Here is a 27,187-nt window from a genome sequence, read left to right as displayed (position 1 = left end):
CATACCAGTATGTTGCTGGAACTGGTTGGGCATATATTGTATTTTTTTTTTCATGCAGCCTGTGGGCTGAACGAAAAAAAAAAATTGATCGGTGGGCATGCCCACCATTAGATACCACCCTTCATCCACCCACTTTCTAATGGTGGGCATACATGCACCATTTATATATGCCGAAGCATGGGGGCATCCTCCCGCAAAAGGTAGGAGCAGATCGTTCCTCCACCCCGTATGCCCCCATGCTTCGGCATATATGCTCTTTTTTAACTGTGGTGGTGAAATCACCCCCGACAGTGCTGGAGTCGCGGCTTTATGTATCGTGGGAGCAAACGCTGTTGCTGTCAAGATAAATAAATCTGCTCTGCAGCAGAATGGTGTACCTGCTAAGCAAATGATGGTTAACAATAAAACAAAGTAACATTACAGTATAACAGTAGGACTTACCATACCTGCAAAGCAAATACAAAAAAAATCGCAAAAAATAACACATTTAACACAATCTGTGCCTAAAATATATATATGCCGAAGCATGGGGGCATCCTCCCGCAAAAAAGTTATGCCGCGTACATACATTCAAACTTTTCCACGGGCAAGCCCTCCGTCGGAATTTTGACTGTATGTACGCGGCATTAGGAGCAAAATCGATCCTCCACCCCTTATGCCCCCATGCTTCGGCATATATGCTCTTTTTTAACTGTGGTGGTGAAATCACCTCCGACAGCGCTGGAGTCGTGGCTTTACATATCGTGGGAGCAAACGCTGTTGCTGTCAAGATAAATAAATCCACGCTACAGCTGAATGGCATACCTGAAAACAAAAAATGGTTAACAATAAAACATTGCAGAATAGAATACAGTACAAAGGAGCAGAACAATAGAGAGAGAATAGAGAGCGAGAGAGAACAATAAAACGACAACTATTTTTGGTTTTTTTATTTTATATTTTTTTTGGTTTTTTTGGTTTTTTTACTTTTTTTTTTTTTTTTTTTTTAACACTTTTTTTTGTAACTTTAACACTTTTTCTGTTGTAACGGTTCCAGCGGTTTGGGTCTCTCAAAATGTGATGGCATCTTGGGAGACCCTGTGAACGTGTGCCTAGCTTGTGCAATGCTGTACCCTGCGCTAATACTCAACTAGTTCATGGTAGCGTTCAAAACACTCACCCTGACAAAGACCAGGATTGTCAGGACAGCGGGGACAATAAGAACGGGTGTCACGCCTAAATCCGCGCTTGCTACAGACACGACATCTTTTTTGGGGGGCTCGTTGGGTAGGGGTACTCGGGATGACATAAGAATAATGCCTCTCATGCAGCCGGCTTACTGCATCTGGTAGGGGAAGGTGAGGTGGAGCACCGTCTGGATACAGAAGGGCTCTGACGATATCCTCCTGGAATTTGAGGAAGGATCCAGTCCGTCCTGAAGCTTTGTGTAGTACATAAGCATTCAGTATAGCCAATTGGAATAAATAAACAGACACTTTTTTGTACCAGCGTCTGGACTTACGGGCAACTAGATACGGCGCCAACAACTGGTCATTGAGGTCCACCCCTCCCATGTTAAGGTTATATTTGTGGACACAGAGGGGTTTCTCCACAACACCAGTCGCCGTAGAAATTTGGACCGTCGTGTCTGCATGAAGGGAGGTAAGAACGAAAACATTCTTATTATCCCTCCACTTCATAGCGAGCAAATTATTACTGCGCAAGCAGGCTCTCTCCCCCAGCCTAAGACGGGACTCTACAAGCCGCTGGGGAAAGCCCCGGCGATTAGGTCGCACGGTGCCACATGCTCCAATCTGCTGATCAAACAAGTGACTAAAGAGTGGCACGCTTGTGTAATAATTGTCCACGTACAAGTGGTACCCCTTTCCGAATAAGGGTGACACCAAGTCCCACACTATCTTGCCAGCGCTTCCTATGTAATCAGGGCAGTTCTCCGGCTCTACGTGACTATCTCTTCCCTCATAAACCATGAAACTACGTGTATAGCCTGTGGCCCTGTCACAGAGCTTATACATCTTGACCCCGTATCTGGAACGCTTGTTGGGGACGTATTGTTTGAAGGACAAGCGACCAGAAAATTTAATCAGGGACTCATCAACGCAGACAACTTGATCGGGAGTAAACAAGGCTGCAAAACGTTGGTTGAAGTGGTTTATGAGGGGCCGAATTTTGTAGAGCCGATCATACTCAGGGTCTCCACGAGGACGACAGAGTTCATTGTCGCTGAAGTGCATGAACCGCAAAATCATCTCGTATCGTGCCCTGGACATGGAAGCAGAGAACACGCGCATATGGTGAATTGGGTCAATGGACCAATATGACCGCAACTCACTCTTTTTGGTTATGCCCATGTTGAGGGAGAGGCCCAGAAAGATTTTAAATTCGGAAACCGTAACTGGTTTCCATTGTCTGGCAAGGGCGGACTGGGGAATAGTGGCGATGTGTTGAGCAGCGTACAAATTGGTTTGGTCCACAATAGATCTAAAGAGATCTTCGGTGAAAAACAGTGAGTAAAAGTCAAGTGTCGTAAAATCAACTGTTTCCACGTTAATGCCAGGTTGGCCAGTGAATGGGGGAAGTACGGGTTCTGCAGAAGTGGTGGGCACCCAAATAGGATTGGCGAATTCTGCAGGAAGGGCACTATGGGTACGACGGGCCTGTCTTTGTCTTCTTCTTGGTGGCAGCGGGACACTACTTGTGCTTGCCACCTCGCCAGCTTGAACTGCACTTATGGGACTCGCCACGTCACCACGTGTTACTGCAGTGCTGGATGTAGGTCCAGGGTGTACTAGGCCGCTGGTGCTTGCCAGTTCACCAGAAGGTTGAGCGGCTCTAGTACGTCTCTGCTCCATACGAGTGACCTGCGGTTCCTGCACCTCAACAACAGAATACATACGGGATTGGGCACACCTGTTCTTAACAGCGGCCTCATCTCCGTCGTCAGAGCTATCTGTCATGGAGCCGCTGTCCTCTACAGGATCGTATTCTGAGCCTGAATCTGACAGATGAGTGACGTCCTCTTCACTATCTGTCATGCTCAGAAACGTGTAGGCCTCATCACTAGTGTACCTTCGCTTTGCCATTTTGGGCTCTAAATTTAGGGGTACACTAGTGAGACTCACAGGTAAAAAAGCACCTAGCCTGTCAGCGACTGTTTCAAAACGCTACAAAAAAAACTGTTAGCGATCGCAGGGATCAAGCCTGACTCTGCGAACGCTGCAGTTATGTGTGTTGTGTTTTGTAAGTGACAGTGATCGATCGATACTGCACTTGGGTGGGCTGGGCTGGGCTTGGCGGAGGGGCTAAACGCAGGTGCTAGCGGGTATCTGGGCTGATCCCGCTAACAATGCGTTTTGGGAAACCTAAAATGCTGGCAACGCTAATATATATCTGATCAGATACTATATTACTAAGGGAGGTGTATGCTTTGCGCGTGGGTGTTAGCGGTACTGGCACTAACCTGACGCTGGGGCGACGCAGGCCTTATCTGACCCTAAAAAACTTATATCACCCGCCGGGTGATCAGGGGGTTAAACCTTTATTAGGTAATAAATGGCGGGTGCCCTGAAACAAAAAAATATAACTAACCAACCAGCGTCACCTGTAACAGTTATATGGTGATCACTGGTGAAAGGGTTAACTGGGGGGCAATCAGGGGGCTATGCGGTAGTATATGGGGGTCCCTGACGCTATAAAAAGCTGCGGCGAACCCAAATACTTACCTGCCTATCTAGCGTCACCTGTGACACTAATACAGCGATCAGAAAAAAATCGCTTATTAGTGACACTGGCGACGGGGGGTGATCACGGGGTTAAACCTTTATTGGGGGGGTTAGGGGGGCACCCTAGAGCTAAAGGGGGCTAGCCCTAACTGCCCTAACAGTTATTACAGTCACAAATGACACCAATGCAAAAAAAAAAAAAAAAAAAAAAAAAAAAAAAATGCACTTGGTGTCACTGTGACTGGGGGGGGCAGGGGTGATTGGGGGGTGATTGGGGGGTGATCAGGGGGGTGAAAAGTGTGCCTGGCGTGTTCTACTGTTAGTGTAGTGTTAGGTGCAACTCACCGATCCTCTCTCCTCGGTGCCGGAACGAAAAAGACCGACACGAGGAGAGAATACATCACTTCCTCTCCTGTGTTTACATTACAGGAGAGGAAGTGATGTCACGGGGGATTTTCATTCGTCGGGAGCGATCGCGAGGGGGTGGCCATGAATGAATGGCCGTCCCCTCGTCCGGGATCGCTCCCGAACGAAAACCGACCGCCGCAGGCACCGGGCGGGGGCCCGATCGGGCCCCCGACCCGCGGGAGGCAAATCACGTACATGTACGTGCTTATGCCTGCCCGTGCCATTCTGCCGACGTACATCGGCGTGCGGCGGTCGGCAAGTGGTTAAACATTCCACATTTGGTGATAGTTCATGTACTGCAAACTTTGCAGTACATGACCTTTTACTGAATGTGGACTGTTAATGAGTTTGCATTGATTTCAGCATGCATGGAGCACTTTGTTGCAATATCACGATCTGCATATTAATGAACTTTCACTGAATGTGGACTGTTTAATGAGTTTGCATTGATTTCTGCATGTGCCAGTGGCAATGTGTCCATTAAGGGAGCACGGGCGCCACCCACTCTCTCCAGCCACCCCCCTATATGAATAATGGATTGATTCATGCATTGAATGAATCTATCCATGGTCGCTGCTGCCGCCACCCTCTATTCAGGCGTCTAGCCCCTTTTCAGGCGCCTGAATTACAGCAGCGGGGGTGTATTTTCGAATCACCCAATTAGAGCCATAGGCTCCAATAGGCTTCAAAAAAGGTGAGCTGCAAGTGCAGAGCATTGAGCTCGCAATTCACCTAGGTGTGTTAAAAAAAAACACTAACACTGAACCTCCTCTCTGCCAATCAGGAAGCGCAGGTGTGTTACCCATCACCTGATTGGCTGAAAAGACAGGGGCTGTGATTGATCGCCTATCAGGAGGAGACACATGGAGGACACAGCTCACCACCGTCACCCGCTGCTCCATGAGATAGAGTAGTGTTGGGAAGACAGGAAGCGGGCGGGGGGGTCAAAATGTTAACTTTTGATAGGCACGGTGGCTGCGTTTGATGGGGCACAGTGAAGCTGCAATTGATGGGCACTTAACCCAGTAGGTAATGAATATTAGCCTAACTCTGTGTCCCATGATGTATGAAAAAGAAATAAGTATTTGATAAGTATTTGATCCCCAAGCAAACCACGACTTAGTACTTGGCGGCGAAACCCTTGTTGGCAAGCACAGAGGAAAGACATTTGTTGTAGTTGGTTACCAGGTTTGCACACATCTCGGGAGGAATTTTGGGCCACTCTTCTTTACAGATCTTCTTTAAATATTTAAGGTTGCCAAAGAGCTAAATTTTGGTGTCATCTGACCACATTACTTTCTCCCAATCCTTCTCTAACGAATTTAGATATTCATTGGCAAACTTCAGACAAGCCTGTACATATGTCTACTTGAGGAGGGGGACTTTGTGGGTGCTGCAGGATTTTAATTCATAGCAACGTTTTGTGTTACCAGTGGTTTGTTTGGCGACTGCGGTCCCAACTGCCTTGAGATTATTCACAAGCTCCTCCTGTGTAGTTCTGGGCTGATCCATCACTTTTTTCATGAACATTCTTACCCTAGGAGGCGAAAACCTGCATGGAGCTCCACGCTGAGGGCTGTTATTTTGTATTTCTTACATTTACAGTTGTTTCCTTCTCGCCAAGCTTCTTGCTGATGTCTTGTAGCCCATTCCAGCCCTGTGCAGGTATACAAGCTTGTCTGACGTCTTTTGATAGGTCTTTGGTCTTGTCCACGATAGTGAGGTTTAAATGGAAGAAAGTGATTCTGTGGACAGGTGTCTTTTATACACATAACAAGTTGTCATTGGGAGCACCTTTTAAAATGACAGGACGAAACTGTGCACCACCATGTAGCCAGCCTGTAGGAGCCAGAATTATTGTTGGTTGGTAGGGGATCAAATACTGCAAAGCAGAGAGCCAGTGACTAACAGGCATTAGCTCTCTGCTCATTGAAGACTGAGAACTGAGTGATTAGTGGTCATTGATCACTCAGTTCTTGGTCTTAGAGGTGACATGGGACACATACAGAATCGGAGCAATGATGCATCCAGCTAGGTGAGTATGATTGTTTTTTCCTTGTTAATCTCACACTTCTCTTTTATCATGTAGCTATGTTAACAGCCTGGATATACGAATAAGATAATATTAGCAATGCTGAGATGCACACTTTTCCTATCAACATGCTACTACTTCAGGCTCATTTCAACACTGAAGGCTTTGGTACTCAAATGGTTGGTCAAGTGATCATTATTAAAAAAAGGAAGATAAAAATTCAGATTGACTGAATCTGCACCTTCATAAGAAGTCACACATTTAACTGCCTGGGGCTTTCAGGCAAACGAACAGCACTGAAGAAAGCCTGAAGCAGCATTTTTCCAAGTAAGATAGCTATTCTAGCTCTTAGACCCTTATCTGTCCATTCCAGAAGGACTATCCAACATTTTAGTACAGGTCTTTTTAGAGAAAAACAAAAAACTCAGATGAAAGGATGTGAAATAAATTAAAATCTAGTCAGACTGCACCATTTTCTCTCTATACACAGAGGCCTATGGGAAAATTATGATGCATGCTGCACCTTTAAAAGAAACATTTTCCTGTCAAATGCCATGTTTAGAGGTAATAAAATGAGGAGACACAAACATATGTTATTAAGTGAAAGTTTAGCACACATTTTTAAAATAATTGCACGTGGTTATCCAACATCATCATGAGGAGATTATTTTGTTAGGGTCGTCTACTTCTATGCAAGCAAGTGACTTACGCCAAAATTCCAGATGACAAAGTGAAAAAGATGGCCCCTGAAAAGGATTTCTGTGTGTCAGCTTATTTGCTGTGGAGAAAATTTGATCTAAGAGCTTCCAATGAGTTGGTTTTGGCAAATCCAAACACTGTACAACAGACAACGTCCACAACATCTAACAGTGGCATTGTGTGTGTTGGCACATGCGGTAAGTCAATCTTTTGTTGTGTGTAACCTGACAGGCCGTCGCCTCGTCACACTGTCCACCTACATGGCACGAACATTATAATGAAGGTTTGGAAATTGAAAAGTGACAGGCATAGGCAACATGAAAATGATCCTTCCATCACTCTGCATCTTTTCAAATGGTGTTACAGTCCAAAGAACATAGAGCATCTTAGGATATTTATCGTGCCCTCATTTTTCTGTATGGTCTTGACAGTAAAGTCTTTTATAGCAAGTTACTTTTTACTGGGTGGGCGGCTGTTTCTGAAAGAACTGTTTTAACTATTGCTCTAATATTACCACTATTATAATAAACATGCTTCACAAGATACAGACCGTTCAGGTCTGTCTGTCAGTTTTTCAGGCGCACTTGAATGGACGCTCCATGTACCTCTATGGAGCGACGGATGTCAGCGGTGACATGTTCGCCAACTTTCGATCCACTAAATCCAGACGGATGGAAACCCTATTTTCCATCCGTATGGAGGATCGGATGAAAACGGACAAGTGGATCCGTTTTCATCCGATCCCCCATAGAGGAGAGCGGGGCACTGACAGATCCATCCCTGCACAGTGAGCAGAGACACACCTGTCATCCGCCGGCTCAGCAGGGATTAATGGATCAATCCCTACTGAGCAAGCGGAGTACGTCAAAACGGACATCAGTGTGTGAAAGAGCCCTTCAAGTAGAACTATATTTACTTTCACTCCAGTGCTGCTCTGTTCTGGAGCTTCCTGCAGCCGCTGTCATCTTCCAGGTAGTGATCCCTGGCAATTTTAATTGCCTGGGCTGAGATAAAGCGGTGGGAGTTCGGTCAGTTCGGTATTGCCTAAATTGTGCTGCGTACGCACAGGTGGACAGGCAGGTAAGAAACTTTTTCAGAAGAGACATAGGATGTCTCTTCTGCATTAAAAATCCTGCCTGTTCCCCAACTTTAAAGTTCCACTTTAATTCCAACAGAATTATCACAATATACATTTATAATGGTTTCATATCCTTACCCATGTCTGCAGTACAGTCTTTTCAGCTTCAGTTCAGAACAATTTAATTGCGCCAGTCCTATTAATATTCCAGCAAATGTACCCTGAAATAAAACAAGTATTTCTTGAATGCACAATAGTTGTTATTAAATATAATAATAACAATAAATAATAATAATGAAATATTATTATTGTCAATGAAAGACCAAAATCTATAAATACAAACCAAAGAGCAACATTGGTATTCTGATGATCTACACAGCAACCAATCAACAATAAACTTTCTTTATTCTGTCTACTCTAAATTACTGAAGATTCAAACAAGGAAGACACAGCTCCAGGCGAGCAGTCACCACAGTCCAAATGTGCTGGGTGCAAGCCACGGCCCGCCAGCGATGATCAATAGGAAGAAAAGAACGGATGCACACCACAGGAACGTTCCAACAATGTTTTTACCCCAAAAAATAGCAATAAACAGCCAACAAAGACAGAGTGTCTGAAATCAGGAGGTGACGCGTGCGTTTCACACTGACCTCAGTGCTCCTTCAAACCAGAAGAAGAATGTTTTGGAAAGTACAAAAATCTTAATTTCTTCCTTGTTCATTGAGGAATACAAGACTGAATTTATAGGGCACCCAAAAGTAGTACAACTAAAAAGTTGCTGATAGCTGCTGACAGATATATCAGTATAGATATACAGACAGATATATCAATAACATATCAGTGCATCCTAATCAGTGCCCATAAGTGCCACCTCATCAATGCCCACCAGTTCAGCCCATCAGTGCCGCCTCATCAGCGCACATCAGTGAATGAGAAAAATTACTAGTTTCTGTCTGTTTTTTTTTTTTAAGTAAAAAATAAAAAACCCAGCAGTGATTAAATAGCACCAAAAGAAAGCTCTGTGTGAAGAAAACGATAAAAAAATGTGTTTGGCTACAGTGTAGCATGACCGCGCAACTGTCATTCAAAGTGCGACAGCGTTGAAAGCTGAAAAACAGCTTGGGCAGGAAGGGGGTGTAAGTGCCTTGTATGCAAGTGGTTAATATGATTGGCCCCAAATGTATCCAGCAGCAGGACAATGACTGCAAACATACAGCCAATGTCATTAAAAACTATCTGCAGTATAAAGAGCAGGAAGAAGTCTTGGAAGTGGTAGTTTTCCCCCCTACAGAGCCCTGATCTCAACATCATCGAGTCTGTCTGGGATTGCATGAAGAGACAGAAGGATTTGAGGCAGCCTACATCCACAGAAGATCTGAGGTTGGTTTTCCAAGATGTTTGGTACAACCTACCTGACAAGCTCATTCAAAAACTGTGTGCAAGTGCACCTAGAAGAATTGATGCTAGTTTGAAGGTAAAAGGAAGTCACACTAAATACTGATTTGAAATGCTCTTCTGTTCATTTACTTTTCATCTTAATTGATAAAAAATAAACTATTAGCACTTCTATTTCTGAAAGCATTCATAATTTACAGCATTTTTTTAAACCTGCCTAAAAGGTTTGCTCAGTAGTGTGTGTATATATATATATCACAGTAGGTATTAATGGGCTGTGACCACGTTAACGATAACAATTCTGCCTTTATATATGACTATACACTTTCTTTCTTAGGCCGCGTACACACGGGCGGATTGTCTGGCCAACTAAGTTCGTCAGACAATCCGACAGACAGTCCGTTCAAAATTTGCATGAACGGACTTGACCACACACGATGAGCAGACAGTCCGCTGAAAGTGTGCGCAATGACGTCTACAGCACGTATGACGGGACTAGAAAAACGACGTCCTATACACTGCAATGCAACCTTCGGCCGTGTAAATCCTTTCTGAGCATGCGCCATACTTAGTCCGTCCAACTTGCCTACACACGAGCGGACTGTCCGCTGAAACCAAGTTTGGACGGACAAAATTTCGGAAATTCCGTAAGACTTTGTTCGTCAGACAGTCCGCTGAAAAAGTCCGCTGAAGCCCACACACGAGCGGATTGTCCGCTGAAACACTGTTCAGCGGACTAAGTTGGACAGACAATCCGCCCGTGTGTACGCGGCCTTAGGCCCCATGTACACTGCTGCAGCTAAACGGGCGTTCAGAGGCAGTTGGACACTTTATTCAACTGCCCCTGAACTCATCCAATGTTATCTTATGTGTACATGTACACAGGTTCGTTTACTGCCGTTTTTAGGCAGTTGCGCTTATAGGCCTTTTTTTAACGGCAAAAAATGCGTTCAGACGCTGAAGTTTCCAAAGTTTCAGATGTCAAACGCGTCTAAATGCAGCTAAACCCATGTTTAGTTTTTGCCCATTTTAAAAAGAAAACAAAACTGCAAACACAGCAAAACGCGGCATGAAAACGCAGCAAAACGGACGGTTTAAGCGTGGGTTAGTATCTGTCAAGTTAAATCGTTCAGGAGAGGTTGTAAAAAAGGTCCCGTGTACATGAAATGAAGCCTTATACTTTCTATAGTATAATTTTGCATAAAAAAATGAAATTTTTGGGGTACACATGTTGAAATACATGTTCAAGCTGGCCGTCTGCATCAAAGTAAAGGAAAGGGAAAGGAAATCGGGAAATGAAATCGGGAAATTCAGTCAAATCAATACAAATTTGTGTGTGATCTACTCTGCTACAATAACAGTTTAGGAACAGTGTTTTCTATCCTTCAGAATGCTATTGAAATGCAATATAGCCTCATCAAAGGAGGACTCTGAGGACCTCACTGAGGTAACAAAAACTTGCAAGACTAAATTAGGCAGCAAAATGATTTGTAAATGTCCAGGTCTCCAGGTGTACACATCAGAGCTACAGAGGTTACAAATAAAAGAAATGCAGCACTGTTATTGCCCTCCCTAGGGATAAGCAACCTTTAAACACCAGTGCAATGGCATGCCAGACTGTCTTCACAGCTGAGAATTTACACGCATTTCTTGCATTTTCTTTTTCATCTGTAAGAGTATCATAAGAAAAAAAGAAAACACTCAATAACAATGGATACCAGGTTAACATGGATACCACTGTTCAAGCCAAAAGGAAATTAGTCCGAAGTTAACAAAATACCATCTGAAAGTCCCACATTTTTGTCTGAGATATCTAAACAAATGCACACAAAGTATATGCCTATATTTCCTGGACCTAAAAACACGCATTTAATATAATGTTGCACAAATATGAGGGTTTTACAGAATGCTCATATTTTTGGTAGATAGAATTCGTTACTTTTCATGGACCGCCTTAGGTTGTTTATTGGATTTCTATGACTGCTCATGACTGATCAGCTCACTTTTTAGGAGCCAATAATGGAGAAATTAGAAATTCCTAGGGGTTTAACATATTTCTCTTACCTTATCATACAAGGTTGTAATGCTAAAAACACTGAATCTTCTGTATACAGTGGCCACAGTCACTGTTATAATAAGGTGGTAAAGAGAATATGACGAATCCATGTGGGAGATTTACTAAAACCAGAGCACTTAGAATCTGGTGCAGCTGTACATGGTAGCCAATCAGCTTCTAAATTCAGCTGGTTAGATTAAGCAAAAATGTACAAAAAAAAAAAAAAAAACTGGAAGCTAATTGGTTTCTATGCAGAGCTGCACCACATTTTACACTCTCCAGTTTTAGTAAATTACCCCCTATATGTCATTGTCCCAAAAATTGCAGATAAAGATATGGTCTTGGTTATGCCCAGTTTCACACCAGACTTCTAAAATGCATTCTGTGTTCTTCCTTCTAGTTCTTTGGCAGAACCTCACAACAGATGCCAGTTAGCTGGGCTAGAGAGGAGTCCTGGGCACCCTGACAGTGCAGGTAACTTGATCATCAGGAGTCTCATATCCTAATCAAAATCTTACAGCTTTGGGCAACTTGGCTGTCTTTCTGGTGTTAGACCAACCTGCTGGAGGATCATCTGATCTACAAACAGTGGTGGCTTACATCAACCATGAGGAAACAAAAGCTTTCTTGTAGTTGCACTGCATCCTGTTTTGAACATAACTTCACATTCCAGGCATGGACAATTGGCAGGCAGACTTTCTCACCTAGAAATGTCTAGACCTGGGGAAAAAGGCTCCAAAACCTGGAGGTGTTCCAGGACCTGTGATGTCAGATGTGGACCTCCAGGTTTCCAGGTTCGACAAACTGGACAGGTTTGCCTCCAGGTACAGGGATCCTCTAGAAGCAGTGGATGCTCTGGTCACTCCGAGTTCATTACTACCTGATCTATACCTTTCCTCCTCTCTTCTTCTGCATCTGCTACTCAGTTCAAATGTAGAGCATTCCAGTAATTCTCATTGCTCCGGATTGGCCAAGTGGATGTTGTATACAGATCTTGTAAGTTTTCTGGTGGATGCACCGTGGGCTATATCACACAAGATCATCTTGACCTGCTGAATCCATCACAGATTTACCATCCTGGTTCATGGTTGCTGGTTTTAATGTCATTTTTTTGAAGCCCAGTTTCTAAGAGACAGGGCAATCCCGAAATCAGTGTCTCCTATAATGTTAAAGCCAAAAAGTCCACTTCCTGTAAGGTCTACCATCAGACATGGAAAGCATACTTCACGTAGTGGGAGTCTTGGGACTTCTACCCTAGGAGTTTCTCCATAGGATGAATTCTCTCCTTTCAATTATGCCTGGACCAGTGTTCTGTTCTCAGCACTTTGAAAGCACAGGTTTCTGCCCTTCTTCTATCTTATTTCTAATGCCGCGTACACACGACTAGACTTTCCAGCAGACTGGGTCTGACGGTCATCCTTGACAGACTTTCGGCGGAGTTCCTGAATGAACGGACTTGGCCACACACGGACTAAGTTTGTTCGTTTTGAACGTGATGACGTAAGACGAGACTAAAAAAAGGAAGTTCAATAGCTAGTAGCTAATAGCTTCACATGCGTCGTATTTGGTTAGTCGGACTAGCATACAGACGAAAGGTTTTCCCGATAGGAATTGAGTCCATGGGACAGATTTGAAACAGGTTCCATTTCTAGGTCCGTTGGATTTTTAAGATGAAAAACGATCGGATTGTCCAAAGAACTGATTCCGTCTAACCTAGTCTGCCAGAAAGTCCGGTCGTGTGTACGCGGTATAAAACCTTGGCCTTTTCTTCTTTGAGTAAGACCTGTGTAGTGGAAATGTCAAATGTAGCTCCTGTTGTAGTACAGTGCATCTGGGAAATATTCACAGCGCTTCACTTCTCAAACAGGTTTGTTGTTTTACAGCCTTATTTCAAAATAGATTAAATTCATTATTTTCCTCAAAATTCTACAAACAATACCCATAATGACAATGTGAAAGAAGTTTGTTTGAAATCTTTGCAAATTTAATCAAAAAATCACATGTACATAAGTATTCACAGCTTTGCTCAATACTTTGTTGAAACACCTTTGGCACCAATTACAGCCTTAAAGCAGGGTTCCACTGTCTTAAACGTTTTTTGTTTTTTTTTTGGGGGGGAAAATGACAAAGAACAGGTGATTACAATATGTAACTCACTTGTTACATTTTTCTTTCATTAAGATCTCAGCTTTCGCGGATATAATAAACTTTAAAATGTTTACACTAACGGTTCTCATCTTGCCTGTGGGCATGTGAAGCCCACAGGCATCCTCTTCTGGGATACTGTGCCGCTGATAGACCAGCATGCACCGGCTGTTGTATCGCCGATCTCAAGCAGTCAACAGCTCAGGTTGCCATCACAACGAGCGTCATCGGAAGTCCCGCCCTATTGTGATGGCAAGGGAGATAAGATTCTAGCCCTCGCCTTCTGGGAAATGGTGACACACATCTCACAGGAGCAGCAGCAAGCGGAGGCGCCGAGGGAAGTGATGTCTTTAGCCCAGGCACTGGAAGAGACAAATTTCGTGGGACCGCATAGCAACAGGGAAAAAAGGTAAGTTAAAAAAAAAAAATGTTACCAATTTATTTTTTGGCTTGATTAATTGCACAGTAAAGATTTTTTTTTATTTTTTGGCGGAAACACCACTTTAAGTCTTTTTGAGTATGATGCTACAAGCTTGGCACACCTATTTTTGGGCCGTTTCTCGCATTCTTAATTGCAGAACCTCTCAAGCTTTATCAGGTTGGATGGGAAATGTCGGTGCACGGCCATTTTCAGATATCTATAGAGATGTTCAATCGGGTTCAAGTCTGGGATCTGGCTTGGCCATTCAAAGACATTCACAGGGTTGTCCCGCAGCCACTCCTTTGCTATCTTGGCTGTGTGCTTAGGGTCATCGTCCTGTTGAAAGATGAACCTTTGTCCCAGTCTGAAGTCCAGAACACTCTGAAGCAGGTTTTCATCAAGGATGTCTCTGTACATTGCTGCATTTGTCTTTCCCTTGATCCTGACTAGTCTCCCAGTTCCTGCCGCTTAAAAACAATCCCCACAGCATGATGCTGCCACCAAAATGTTTCACTGTAGGGATGGTATTGGCCTGGTGATGAGCCGTGCCTGGGTTCCTCCAGACAAGACGCTTGCCATTCAGGCCAAAGAGTTCAATCTTTGTTTCATCAGACCAGAGAATTTTGTTTCTCATGGCCTGAGCGTCCTTTGGGGGCCATTTGGCCAACTCCAGTCAGGCTCTCATGTGCCATTTAATGAGGAGTGGCTTCCATCTGGCCACTCTACCATACAGGCCTGATTAGTGAAGTGCTGCAGATATGGTTGTTCTACTGGAAGGTTCTCCTCTCTCCACAGAGAAACTCTGGAGCTCTGTCAGAGTGAACAGGGGTGGACTGACCATTCGGGCACTGCCAGAGGGCCCCAAGCCACTAATATATATATATATATATATATATATATATATATATATATTATAATATACAGGGGGTCCCCTACTTACAAACGACTCCTACTTATAAACGGAGAGAGATGACAGGGAAGTAAGAGGAAATCTACCTCTAGGAAGGGAAATTCTCTCCTGTAAGTGTTAATATGAGAAAAAGGTGTCTCCACTGATGCTTTATCGCCAATCCTTGTTTCCCTAACAGCCAAAATTTTCAAAATCCAATTATCATTGGGATAGAAAGTGAGGTGAAATCTTCTGTACAGGGGCACAGACAGCTAAACAAATATTACAGGGGTGATAACCCTTCCCTAGGTTATCCAAAAAGCTTAAAAATAGATTTTTTGGCTGGAGCTACGATTAAAAAATTTACCTGTTCCCACTTACAAACAGATTCAACTTAAGAACAAACCTAAGTCCCTATCTTATTTCTAACCCGGGGATCCCTGGTAATTTTAGCAGAGACCCTAGGGAATAAAATGGCAGTTGCTGCAATATTTTATGTCACACTGTATTTGCCCAGCGGTCTTTCAAATGCATTTTTTTGGGGAAAAAATACACTTCAATAAATAAAATAAAAAAAAAAAACGAAACAGTAAAGTTAGCACAATTTTTTGGTTTTAATGTGAAAGATGATGTTACGCCGTGAGAATCGTGATCTATCTTCTAAGCAAAAAAATCTTGATTCTCATTTTAGCCAGAATCGTGCAGCTCTACAAGACACCAGATGAAATCTATCAGTAATTAAAAAGCAATCCTGCCCCTTGTCAGAGCAAATATCAGCTGGTTCAGTCTCAACTGATGGCCTATAAGAAGGTGTCTCATTACGAGGTTGCCGCACAAGAAATATCTTATGATGAGAAAAGGAAAGAGCTCTCTCAAGACCTTTGCAACCTTATTGTTGCAAAACATACTGATAGCATTAGTTAGAGAAGTATTTCTAAAACTTCTGAATGCTCCAGTGAGCACTGTTGGGGCCCTAATCCAGAAGTGGAAAGCACATCATTTCACCATAAACAAGCCAAAACCAGGTCCTCCTTGCAAAATTTCTGACAGGAGAGTGAAAGAATTATCAAAAAAGTTGTCCAAGAACCACCTGTGGAGATCTTCAGAAACACCTGGAATTAGCAGCTACAATTGTTTCAAAGAAAACAATAAGGCACTCAACCGCCATGACCTGCATGCACGCTCACCATGCAAGACTTCATTGCTGAAGAAAAAGCATGTTGAAGCTAGTTTAAAGTTTGCTGCACAACATTTGGACAAGCCTATGAATTACTGGAAGAATATAGTCTGTCAGATGAGACCAAAATTGAACTCTTTGGATACCATAAAAGTCAAGGAAACTCAAATGGTTGCAAAGAATGTAAATAAAGCTGCAAGAATGACCCAGCCAATCACCTGATTTCATCCAATACAAAATCTATGGAAAGAACTAAAGATTAGAGTTCATAGAAGAGGCCCACGGAACTTTCAAGATTTGAAGACAGTTTGGAGGAATGGCGGCAAAATCACACCTGAGCAACACATGCAACTAGTTTAGAGGGTTCTATCTATTAAACATTTGGGAAGCGAATGTCCCAGCAGTTGCGCAAAAGTCACAAATAATACCGGTAATGTTTGTAATGTGTGGACTGTTAGTTTCTATTTGATGCCATTCACAGGGTGAATGTAACAGTCCCTAACATTCAAACCTAAGAGAAAAAATAATAAGGTAAATTCCAGCAGAAGAGTTAAAGTGGTTGTAAACCTCAGATAGTAAATATGAACAAAGCATATCCCTCTATAGTGTGTACTTGTCTCAATAGAGAGCACTAAGTTTCATTTCTCTCTGCTGCCTTCTTCCTCTGTTATCTGCATGAGCCTCTTCTGACAAATTTTCTTGGCACCAAGAGGTAAAAAGGTGACAGGGGAGGGAGCTCCAGCACACATCCTATGAGTAACAGCCTTAGCTCGTTTCCTGTGTACAAGGTAGTGTGTCCCTTCCCTCTTATGAGCTCTCCTCACGGAGGTCTGCAAAGCTAAACTTCAGCTCTCAGCCCCCTGCTTTCTGAAAGCTCAGATAGTCTGTATAAATTCTGGACTTTGAATGGCTGCAGAGAAAACAAGATTTCAGATAAACAGGTACAACTTATATAGGATGTTTAATAACCGTTTATTCCATGAGGCCAATTACTTTACTGAGTATATGTATGGGGTTTACAACCACTTTAAAGACATTTTGACCCATAGAGAAGATGCTTAGACATTTGCACAGCACTTTTTTTTAATAAATGGACCCCCAAAGGATCTGCTTTTCCCCAGTAATGTTATTCTAATTTTTGGTAGACATGACAGGCTCACATTTGTTGACATAATGGGGAAATGAAGAAACGATTGAACATACTGTAGCTTTAAAATAAACCAAGCTCTGCCCGCAGCATCCCAAGACTTACCACTTGTTCTGTGGTTACATGCTTGCCTTGATAGTCTAGCCATATTGGTACCTCTGACGTGAAGCGAAATTCTCTAGGAAAATTATATCAAATTGTATTGTTAGCAGTGGAAAATAGATTTAAACTAATTTCAAAGCTAATCATATGAAGAGTAATTTTTGTTAAAGAACAGTTTGTATCAAAAATGATTTCCATTCATTCATTAAAATAATCACTTGCCCTTTCATCCCTTTAACTTACCTAAAGGCCAAGTTCACCTTCCTAAAAAAAAAATTGTGAGTAAATGACGCAGCTGTGTCCTACAGCCAATTGACAGACTCTCTTCTCAGTGTGTCAGTGTAATAGACATTACTCACATTTACTCCTCAGTGGCCCTCAAAGTCGTGTGGTCTGAAGACCACAAAAAGCTAAGTCTGAGATGCCGAGGATCTCCAAGCGTAAGGCCCTTATTTAGAAATGCATGTTTGGTGCAGTTAACCTCCCTGGCGGTATGATTATGTCGGATTCTAGGTGCTGAAAGCGGTACAATATTTTGCATGGAAATTTGGCGTTTTATATTGTAGGCCTGTAATTCTTAGGAATAACTCACTTAAATCTGTCAAAACAAGAGTCTAGTAGACATCCCGGGTATGATCAAATTTGAAAAACATAATCATAAATTAAAATATAATAAATAACTATAAATAATCATACCAAATAATAAAATAATAATTGAAAAAAAAATATTCAATACTGTAATCAAATTAAAAAACACTGAAATGTGCTCAGTTGCAGAATTGTCACTGTCATTACTTTTCAGTATTTGATGACGGATCTCCCCACAAATCGCTATCGCTCAATTCTGCGAGTGATTCTAAATTATTGCCGTTTTCTAGCTGGTCTAAAACCATTTTTGATGTAAAGGGACAGTTTTGGTTAGTATGGACAATCTCCAGTTTCCAGGCATAAAGAACAGTTTTTATAATATAAAACTACATGCAGGACACTGGGCAGACCACTAGGGACAAAGGGGATGTGAAATAATTACATACAGCAATGTAATCTGTAAGATTACATTATACTGTAACTAATGTGTGTGTTTCACCTTTTGAATTTGGCGCCGTTCTCCGTACCCATGCGTCACACCGCTCCCAGGGAACGGAGCTCGGCTCCGTGTGTCGCACCGCTCGCAAGAAACGGAGCTCGGCTCCGTGATAGATCGAGCGGAGGATGAGCTGCTCGCACTGCGGGGGGACATCACTGGATCCAGGGGATAAGGTAAGCATACTCATCCTGGATCCTGCAATGCGATCCCTGGCTCGGGGTTACCGCTAATGGTTCTGCATTTTCACCCCGAGCCAGACTCAGGAATATCCCCAGGGGGGTTAAAGCAAACCTGGACTCAAACAATGAAGATTAGGTATAAGGGCAAGCAGAAATGCAGTAAAATAAAGACCCTCTGTCTTGAATTTCTTCCTAAAAAAAAGTTGTGTGTATGTGAGGGTGCCCAGGAACTCCTGTGGCTACAGCCTTATAGCTACCGTGTTTTCCCAAAAAGAAGCCCGGGTCTTATATTTATTTTGGCAACCAAAAACACACTAGGGCTAATTTTCGGGGGATGTCTTATTTATTTATGGTATGTACTGGTACAATGATCTTAAAGTGGTTGTCGCCCTAAAAAAAAAATCCTGTTACTTTAAAGCTTGATAGACTGCATAGTGCTTGAGCTGTGTCATTTACCCATGTCCTGTGTCCCCATGTCTTCTGCCCCTCCCTGTCAGGAATCAGTATTTTGACATAAACATCTTAAAAATACTTATAGAATTATGTAATCCATCTTGTAGGAATTGTGCAGGCATGGGGTGCAGCGTGTCTTCCTTTGTAATTGTTTTCAGGGAAATACCTTTTGTTACAGCTCCCCTGGGTGACACATGATCTGCCTGAGCTCTTCTCCACCCTGAGATCCCCGCTGACATCAGCCCGCTCCATGCACTGAAGAGGGAGGGTCTGTGGACATCAGCTGGATGGAGAGCAGAAGAGGGAAGCGCTGATATCCCTGCTGCAGACGTCAGCCAGGAGAGAATAAGACCTCTGGCGAGTTTGGAAATAAAGTATTTGCACAATGCAGTTACAAAGGGAGACACACACACACTTTATAGCGGTGTAATCATTCTGCAAGATGGATTACATTTTTTTTGTAACAAACTTTACTAGGGCTTATTTTTGCGGTAGGGCATATATTACAGTCCTTCCCGAAAATCCTGCTAAGTTATTATCGGTGTAGATCTTATTTTCGGGGAAATGCGGTGTATACCTGTAGTGTGAGATCTAAGGCATTGCTGAATCTAACTGCTCATCACAGGAAATTCTAAATGACAATTAATGATTTCACTACCATGCTGCTCATTGTTCTCCTAGCAGGAGACAGAACAAGTCATGATAAGTCAGTAACTGAAAAAAGATGCAGGGAAACAGCAGCCTGTTGTGACTAGTCCTTTGCCCTCTTTTTTGTGGACAGCTTCTTGAGTTCAGTTCTGTTTTAAACATATGGATAACTACATGCAAAATACAATAAAAGATCTGAGTCACAGCCAATCGTGATGTTTTTATTTCTGCATGCTCCTCCTTTAGCTTTGGCGCTGCAAAATGCACAAAGCTTTGGATGAGTCTAATCTCTATAAATTATTTTAAACATCAGAAAAAAAAGTCAGTGGCAACAAGTTTCTACAATCTCACATAAAACACCTAATTTATTTTAGTCATGTAAGCTGAATACGCTACATATGCAGAAATCAGATTTTTGTTCAGACTGAAAAATTTTTTATTTTTTTTTTATAAGTTCATTGAGGGACACAGGGAATTCTTAGAGAAATGGACACCAAAAAAAAACAAAAACACAGTCAGAGAAAGAAACTGAGAGTACCATATTTTCCACAGAGAGCCGCTTGCAGAACTTAATGCCTGAAGTTGGCATCAGAAGAGGCCCAAATATTTTCCCGACAGAAAAAAAACTAGACCAGGTGGTAACCTTACAAACTGGGAAAAAGTTGCTTGATGCAAAAAAACAAAAACAAGAAGCACTCGTGTCTAGACAAAAAATGTGCAACCCGATAAGCAAATAACTTTGATGATGTTCTGCCTAAATCACCTAGAGATGGTGGACCGAGAAGCATTGACTGAGGAAGAGCCCTTGGAAAATATCCAGACAATGTAGGTAATTTTCTTTTTGTTGAACTGGAGCCAGGTAGAGGAATGTGAGAACAATGTCCTGGTTGAGGTGAAAGGCAAGAAGTAGTCCTGGGCCTAAACGTCACCTTGTCACTATGCTAAACAAGAAAAGGTTTCTGTAGGATAAGGCCACCAGTTCAGATACTTGTCATGCAGAGGTGAGGACTACAAGGAATACCACCTTATAGGTAAAAGTGTGCTTTTGGTGATTATAATTAGACTCAAACTGAAATTGTAACCAGTTGTATAGGTTGTGGGTACAAAGCTATTTTAATTGCTGGAACAGCTCACTATGTTATGCAGTAAGTAGCCTTAACCAAACATGATCAGATATGATCATAGTGCAAAGTTTTCACTTTCCCACTATGTACTTAAGGCCCACTGGTGCTCTGAGAACAAGTCTCAGCCCTTGTACACGCGGTTGGAGATTCCGACGGAATGTGTCCTATCGGACCGTTTTGTCGAATATTCCGACTGTGTGTGGCCTGCATCGGACTGTTTCCGTCGGAATATCCGACGGACCAAATTTTCCAACTTGCTGGAAATATTTTCCGACAAACTGGTCCGATCGGACATACTCCGATCATGTGTAGAGAATTACGATCGGACCAAGTGCCACGCATGCTCAGATCAAATTCCTAGACCAAAGCTATTGGCTACTAGCCTGAACGTAGTCCCGTCGTAACGAAATAACGTCATCACGTTATGTACAATCGGATCTCTTCCGGAATTAATCCGTTTGAATTACTCCGACAGATTTGGTTGTCGGAATCTCCGACCGTGTGTACAAGGGCTCAGACTTCAATCTCACCCTTTAGGGAAGAAGCACCGCTCCAGATGCGCAACAAATAATCCCCTTCACGGTCTTCACTTGTAGGTGCTTGCCCAGCTCACTACCATAGACATAGGAAAAAGAGGGAGGATGGCCACAAACCACAGCAGGACGTTTTCCAATAGCAAAAAGTTTATTCCAACATTATTTCCCACTACAAAGTGGTTAATCATAACATTATAATTAACCACTTTGTTGTGTGAAACCCATCAACATCGCCTGTATTTTGTGCTGCATGTCATGCTCATATTGTTGGAATAAATTCTTTGCTATTGCAAACTGTCCCACCGAGGTGTGGGGCCAACCTTCTTGACTCTCACCCTTTGTGTTTAATCTTTGCACTGCTCTCTTGTACATGTCTTATTACAGCTCCCTTGTATTACTTTTTTTCTTTTTGCATTCCACATAGTTTTTCTACAGCTTAGGGCTAACTATACCTGAAATAAATGGGTTGATCAGATGCTGAGCTCACAGATGATGTGTCCTCTTCATTTGAATCCATTGAGTTTTCCAGTCCTGATTCATACTCTGAGGCACTTTGCTTACAATGGCTGTCTGAACGCATGACTGCAAATAAAAGGATACATTTGTAAGGGTTGGCTGACTTCAAGGATTTGTTGACTATATAAAGTATTTCCCATAATACTCACCATCTGAACCTAGCTCCATGGGAACCACAGGTTGAATACCAGAGGCCAAACTGGTGAAGAAGTCTTTCAGAAAAAAGAGAGCATCCTAAAGGGACAAAACAGAAATATCATGACAAGGAAGCCAATGTGAAAGACTAAGTATAAAATGCTAGAGAGATTGGGGGGGTAATGTATTGTGTGAGGGTACCCATATAAGAACAAAAGGATAATATAGTTACCTGATCAATGTTCAGGCGAAGGGGCATTAGGGACATTCGAAGACAACACTCTGGTCCTCCCAAGCCAGCCTCAGGATGAACATGGAGGGCTTTAATGGTGAGCTTCAGAGCAAATGTTAGAAAATTAAAGGTTATTAAAAAATAAAACAGCTGTTGAAAATAAGACAGATGAAGGCAGCATATGAAGAGCACATATTTCAAGTAGCCAAATAATGTTTCATTCACATGGGCATGTGTGTATTTTCTTTAGATCCTGCATAAAATATACACCTGAAGTACTTGTGTCTAAAAGTGTACAATTCTTCTAATTGCTTTATGCATGTATGTGCATTAAATCTGCTGATATGTAGGGCCCCAGATGCAGCTTTGTCCTTTCCTTTTTAAACATCTAAACACTGTGCACATGTTCGTTTGTAAACACAGCTGTGTGTATGACCCCATTGTTTCCTATAGCGATGTCTTTTGATGCATACAAAACTATATGCTCTGTGCATCTAAAACGCAGCATTTAAAGCAAATGTGTGAATGGGATCTAAACAAGAACATTAACATATTTGGTTAAGAATAAAAATGAGCTCAGCATGTAAGGACACAAGACCGAACCAGACTGAACTATCCCACCAGGAAGCTGTCAAAGTAGACAGCCATACATAGGTGACTAAGGCAAGCCCTGCAGCTGAATGTATTGGCTGCGTAAGTGGGGAAAGTTTCTGCCGCCTATGATTAGTTGTCTCCTTTGACAGCTTCCTGGTGGGATAGTCAGTCGGGTCTGGACTTATGTCCCAAGGCAAGAACATGAACAGATACAGATAATAGAATAGAAACAAATTATATGCTGTAAAATCTTCTCTTGGAGTGCACTAGGAGACACAGGAATTTGGATATTGTCAGGTTATACTGCCTACAGGAGGACTGGACACAATAAAAAACTGTAGGTCAGCCCCTAGGATAACTTCTTCTTTAGTCAAGAAGCCTCAGATTGTAACAAGCAGTACCAAGAGCATGTTTAAAAACAGAGAGGATTGGGACCAATCTCCCTCAATGGACTCCAAGAAAATTATTTTAGGTACAGTGCAAAAATATTATATTTTTATTTCTCATCTACTGAGGAAGAAGGGAATTCAGATACCGTTGGGACGTCCAAAAGCAGTCCAACTGAGGACCAGGAAACAGAGGAACGAACAACTAACAGGCCCAATGAAAACAGGACTGCAAGAAGTCCAAGAGCCACATGAAGGACCAACACTTTAATCTGAAAACCGATGAGACCAAGTCCCCTATTAGATAGGGAAGCTGCAGATCAGCCAATGAAAGAGGACCTAACACCAGGTGGTTAAGGCCTTTGAAGTTATTAAGGCATTCCCAGTTTCTGGATACCTACAGCAGGAAACTAGAGTCATGGGTGAGTCTCTCCTCCATGCCCAGAAGATACCAGGTGAGGAGAAACAGTTTCCAAGGGAATACCCCTAAAAGATCAGTGCTGATGAGACTATGACTTACAGTATCATCAGCGCAGGAACCTGATTAATTCTGATACAGGAAGAACTTCTATTCCCCCTCAATGTTGAAGACAGGGGAGCACCAAAATGGTGTGACCTAGGAGATTTACCCATTTGTTTTGTTTTGTGAGAAAATCCCTCATATGTATAGAGGAGAATCTGTATCAGTTGCCTGATCAAGAGACTGGTAGATCACACCAGGTACTACCTGGTCCATAGAGAAGGATACATTCGCCACTCAGGAAGTAGACCTGCAACAGCTGTGAAGGGAGCTGAAAAAAATAAATAAAATAAAACAAGAGAAACAGAGTTACCCCTATAGCTGGGTTCCCCAACACCCTCTCTCCTCCTGCAAATGAGGAGAGAGGGGTAACTTCCTGTTTAAAGGCAAGAGCCCTAAAGGAACATATACTGTGGACCTTCGTAGAGAGGAGCTAATTTGGTTGACCTCACCCACAGGTGGCAGGTTTTTAATGCTGAAACCTGACAAAGCCAGATCGCTCTGGATCTTGTAGGTTTTAGGTTCTCCAGGAATATGTTAACTACAAAGATCCATTAGGCAGGTTCTCTTCATGGGAGGTCATTAGGGCGCCCCACATTGGGGATGACCAACACAAGAGGCACTAGACCCAATGCAGGAGGCATCCTGAGGAGTAACAAGTGTTCTAGACCAGTGGCTCTCAACCCAGTCCTCAAGTACGCCCAACAGGCCATGTTTGCAGGTTTTCATTTATCTTGCATAGGTGCTTTAAATCAGAGTCAATGGTTTGATATTTTGGACAGCTATTTTATCTAAAAGAAATTCACATAACCTGGCCTGTTGGAGGTACTTGAGGACAGGGTTGAGAACCACTGTTCTAGAAGACACTGAGAATCCAGGGCATGACCTGGGTGTGAAACAGAGCTGTTTCCAGTCCACCTAGTAGGTAAGGGGTCCTTCTAAAAAGGGTAAACATTGAGAAGTAACATGAATCCCTCAAGGGCTTTACTTGATCCAAGGATAGGGAATTCTGGTTGTAGGCCTAGATGGGGCACAGCTCCAGGAGGTCAGGAGAAAACTTGGCCTGGACCAAAAAAAATTGAGTGTGAGAGAAAACTAAGGGAAGCAGGGAAATGCTTTAATCTGTGTAGAAGCAAAGAAATGATAGGAGATCAGCTGAAGGGGTGCCAAAGGCAGGGGACAGGCCTGTGAGCCTACAGGGGTATCCTCCTCATCTGAATGCCTTAGAAGGCCACCCAAGGACCCGCAAGGATTCAGAATTAGTCCCCCTACTTGTAAAAGTGGGGGCATACATTTGTGGAAGGATTTTTAGAGGGGCGCGGCTTGTCTCTAGTTTGTAGCCCTAGGGGCTGTCTGGGAGTCAGATTGTGTACACCTGGAGACAGCTACTGCAGAAGTATATGAAGGAGAAGGATGGGGTTCAGCCAGCCTCCTCGACCGATGCCAGTGTACATTCTCTGTCCTCCTATAGAATCGTTGATGCTGATATTAATTGTAGGTCCAAAGAGATAACTCACAATTCAAAGGCCAAGCAATGTAAGAGAAAAAACAATATGAAAGATGAGCACTAGAACGCCCACATAACCGCTAGCAAAAAAAGGGGAAATGCACAGCCCTTCAAGAAAACGTCAAACAAAAATGCAGTGCTAGTGATTAATATAAAGACAGAAGAAAGAAATAAAGCTCTTCCGAAAAAAAAAAAAAAAAAAAGCAAAAAACAAAAAGTCCACAAAAGTTAGTTCACATGAGTGCAATATTTTCTTCAGTGAAGCAAAAATGGGAGAAATTACAACTCACCAGATCCCAATTCTGTCTCAATCAAGAGAACAGCACATGCGCATTGTGCAGCACTTAATACTGCACAATGTGCATGGGCTGTTCTCTTGATTGAGACAGTATTGGGATCTGGTGAGTGGTCATTACTCACATTTTTGGTTCACTGAATAAAATATTGCACTTACATTGTGGACTTTTTTTCGTTGTCGTTTTTCGTCAGATGCTCCTCAGATATGGCATTAGAGTGCCAGTACCTTAACCAGAGTGGTCTGCTCATCTGTATAGACCTCAAACCCACGCGGGACACAAGCTTAGATGCTTGTAACAGGCCATCACAACTGAAGAGTAAAGCTCGCAAATATTGTTGTGCATTCTTATTTAAAAAGTCATCTACCCCACTGGTGAAGAGATCCTTTTTGAGGGATCTAACCCATTCTGCCAGTTTTACAGATAAAGGTCACAGCCAACACAGGATGGAGGATGGAAGGCAAAGAGCATACACTGCAGGAAGACATTTTGGCAAAAGAGACTATGTCTCCAGCCAAAGATCTCTATCTCTTAGCAGTTTTTTATTGTTGGAGTGAAATTCAGCTTTAAGGTTACAGGAAACGTAAGTGTTGGGGTTACAAGGAGATTTCCAGCACTAATTGCTATTGTATCGCATTATACGAGTTTTATAACCGCCTTGGACCAGCCTCTGCTGAAAAATAAATAATGAATATAATAGGATGTCTATTACAGCTGCATCAGAACCTTATCACTGACGGATGTCAGTTATTCTCTTTTACTGGGATCAGCTAACAATTGAGTCTGTCAATATTCGAACAACATTTCACTTCTATTAATTCTTTTGTATGTTTGTGCAGATTTAAAGTAGAACTATGGGCAAAACTGGGGGTTCCCAAGCCAATCCCTGCAAATTAAAAGCAGAACTTCAATCCTTCAATCCTTTTTTTTTACACTTCCATCTTTTAAATCGTTTGCCCTTGTTGTTTTAACTTTGAATAGTATAACTTTTTTTTTTCTGCCGGGAAATACCTTATACAGCCCACTTCTGGTTTCTTATCTGGTAAAAGGCCTAGGTTTAAGACATCATGCACAGCTCTCTCACTCTCGTGAGAGTTTTTCAGGAGGGGCGAGTCATAAGAGGGCCAATGAGGGCTGCAAAGGTGGAGGTGTGCCTGTGTTATCCCAAGAAGTGAACAGGCAGCAGCTTCAGCTGCCCACACTTAAAATGGTTGCAGCTAGACTCATTGGAGGAAGATTTTTGAAGCCTATTTGGCAAGTACAGAATCACGGTATATATAAAATAATATGCAAAGTGGTTGGAGGGAAGCTTCAGAATGGAAAATATATTTTTATTACAAATTATGTGAGGAGACTGCAGTTCCTCTTTAAAATATTTCCTTGGGGACCCCCAGGTCACCAAAACTAGTGTCCCTATTGGAAGATTTCCCCTCTATTACTTTTCTGGGAACAATCCAAAATTTTGGATTTTTTTTTAACTTTCACTTTCAATGATACTGGTAAACAGGACAAATAGAGGGTGAATCTCCTTAATGGAGGCATAGACAGCAAAAAAAAAAAAAAAAAAAAAAAAAATGACAAGCGATCTAATGCCTCTCCACTCTATCCAAAACTAGAAAAAGTTATGCCTTTAGTTATACTTTAATACTATGAAATAAGTGGCTGATGTGGAATGGAGATTAAATTATTTTATTGTGAACAAT

General features: G+C 42.4%; 1 protein-coding gene across 1 annotated transcript in view; it reads right to left on the bottom strand.

The window, feature by feature from the left end:
• The window catches only part of ATG2A (autophagy related 2A), a 209,251-nt gene that overhangs the window by 13,793 nt on the left and 168,271 nt on the right, over positions 1-27,187 (bottom strand). Inside the window, exons 34-38 of the mRNA XM_077459540.1 lie at positions 22,182-22,283; positions 21,964-22,048; positions 21,751-21,880; positions 17,275-17,347; positions 8,078-8,160 (exon numbers count right to left, since the gene is read on the bottom strand). Of these exons, the coding sequence (XP_077315666.1) occupies positions 8,078-8,160; positions 17,275-17,347; positions 21,751-21,880; positions 21,964-22,048; positions 22,182-22,283 (473 nt within the window). The remainder of the gene's footprint in view (positions 1-8,077; positions 8,161-17,274; positions 17,348-21,750; positions 21,881-21,963; positions 22,049-22,181; positions 22,284-27,187) is intronic.

The sequence above is a fragment of the Lithobates pipiens genome, unplaced genomic scaffold, assembly GCF_037356315.1.
Source record: "Lithobates pipiens isolate NorthernLeopardFrog02 unplaced genomic scaffold, aLitPip1_a1.2 Scaffold_10, whole genome shotgun sequence".
Taxonomy (NCBI): Eukaryota; Metazoa; Chordata; class Amphibia; order Anura; family Ranidae; genus Lithobates; species Lithobates pipiens.
The sequence above is the reverse complement of the archived record's forward strand: the minus strand, read 5'-3'. Positions and strand labels throughout refer to the sequence as shown.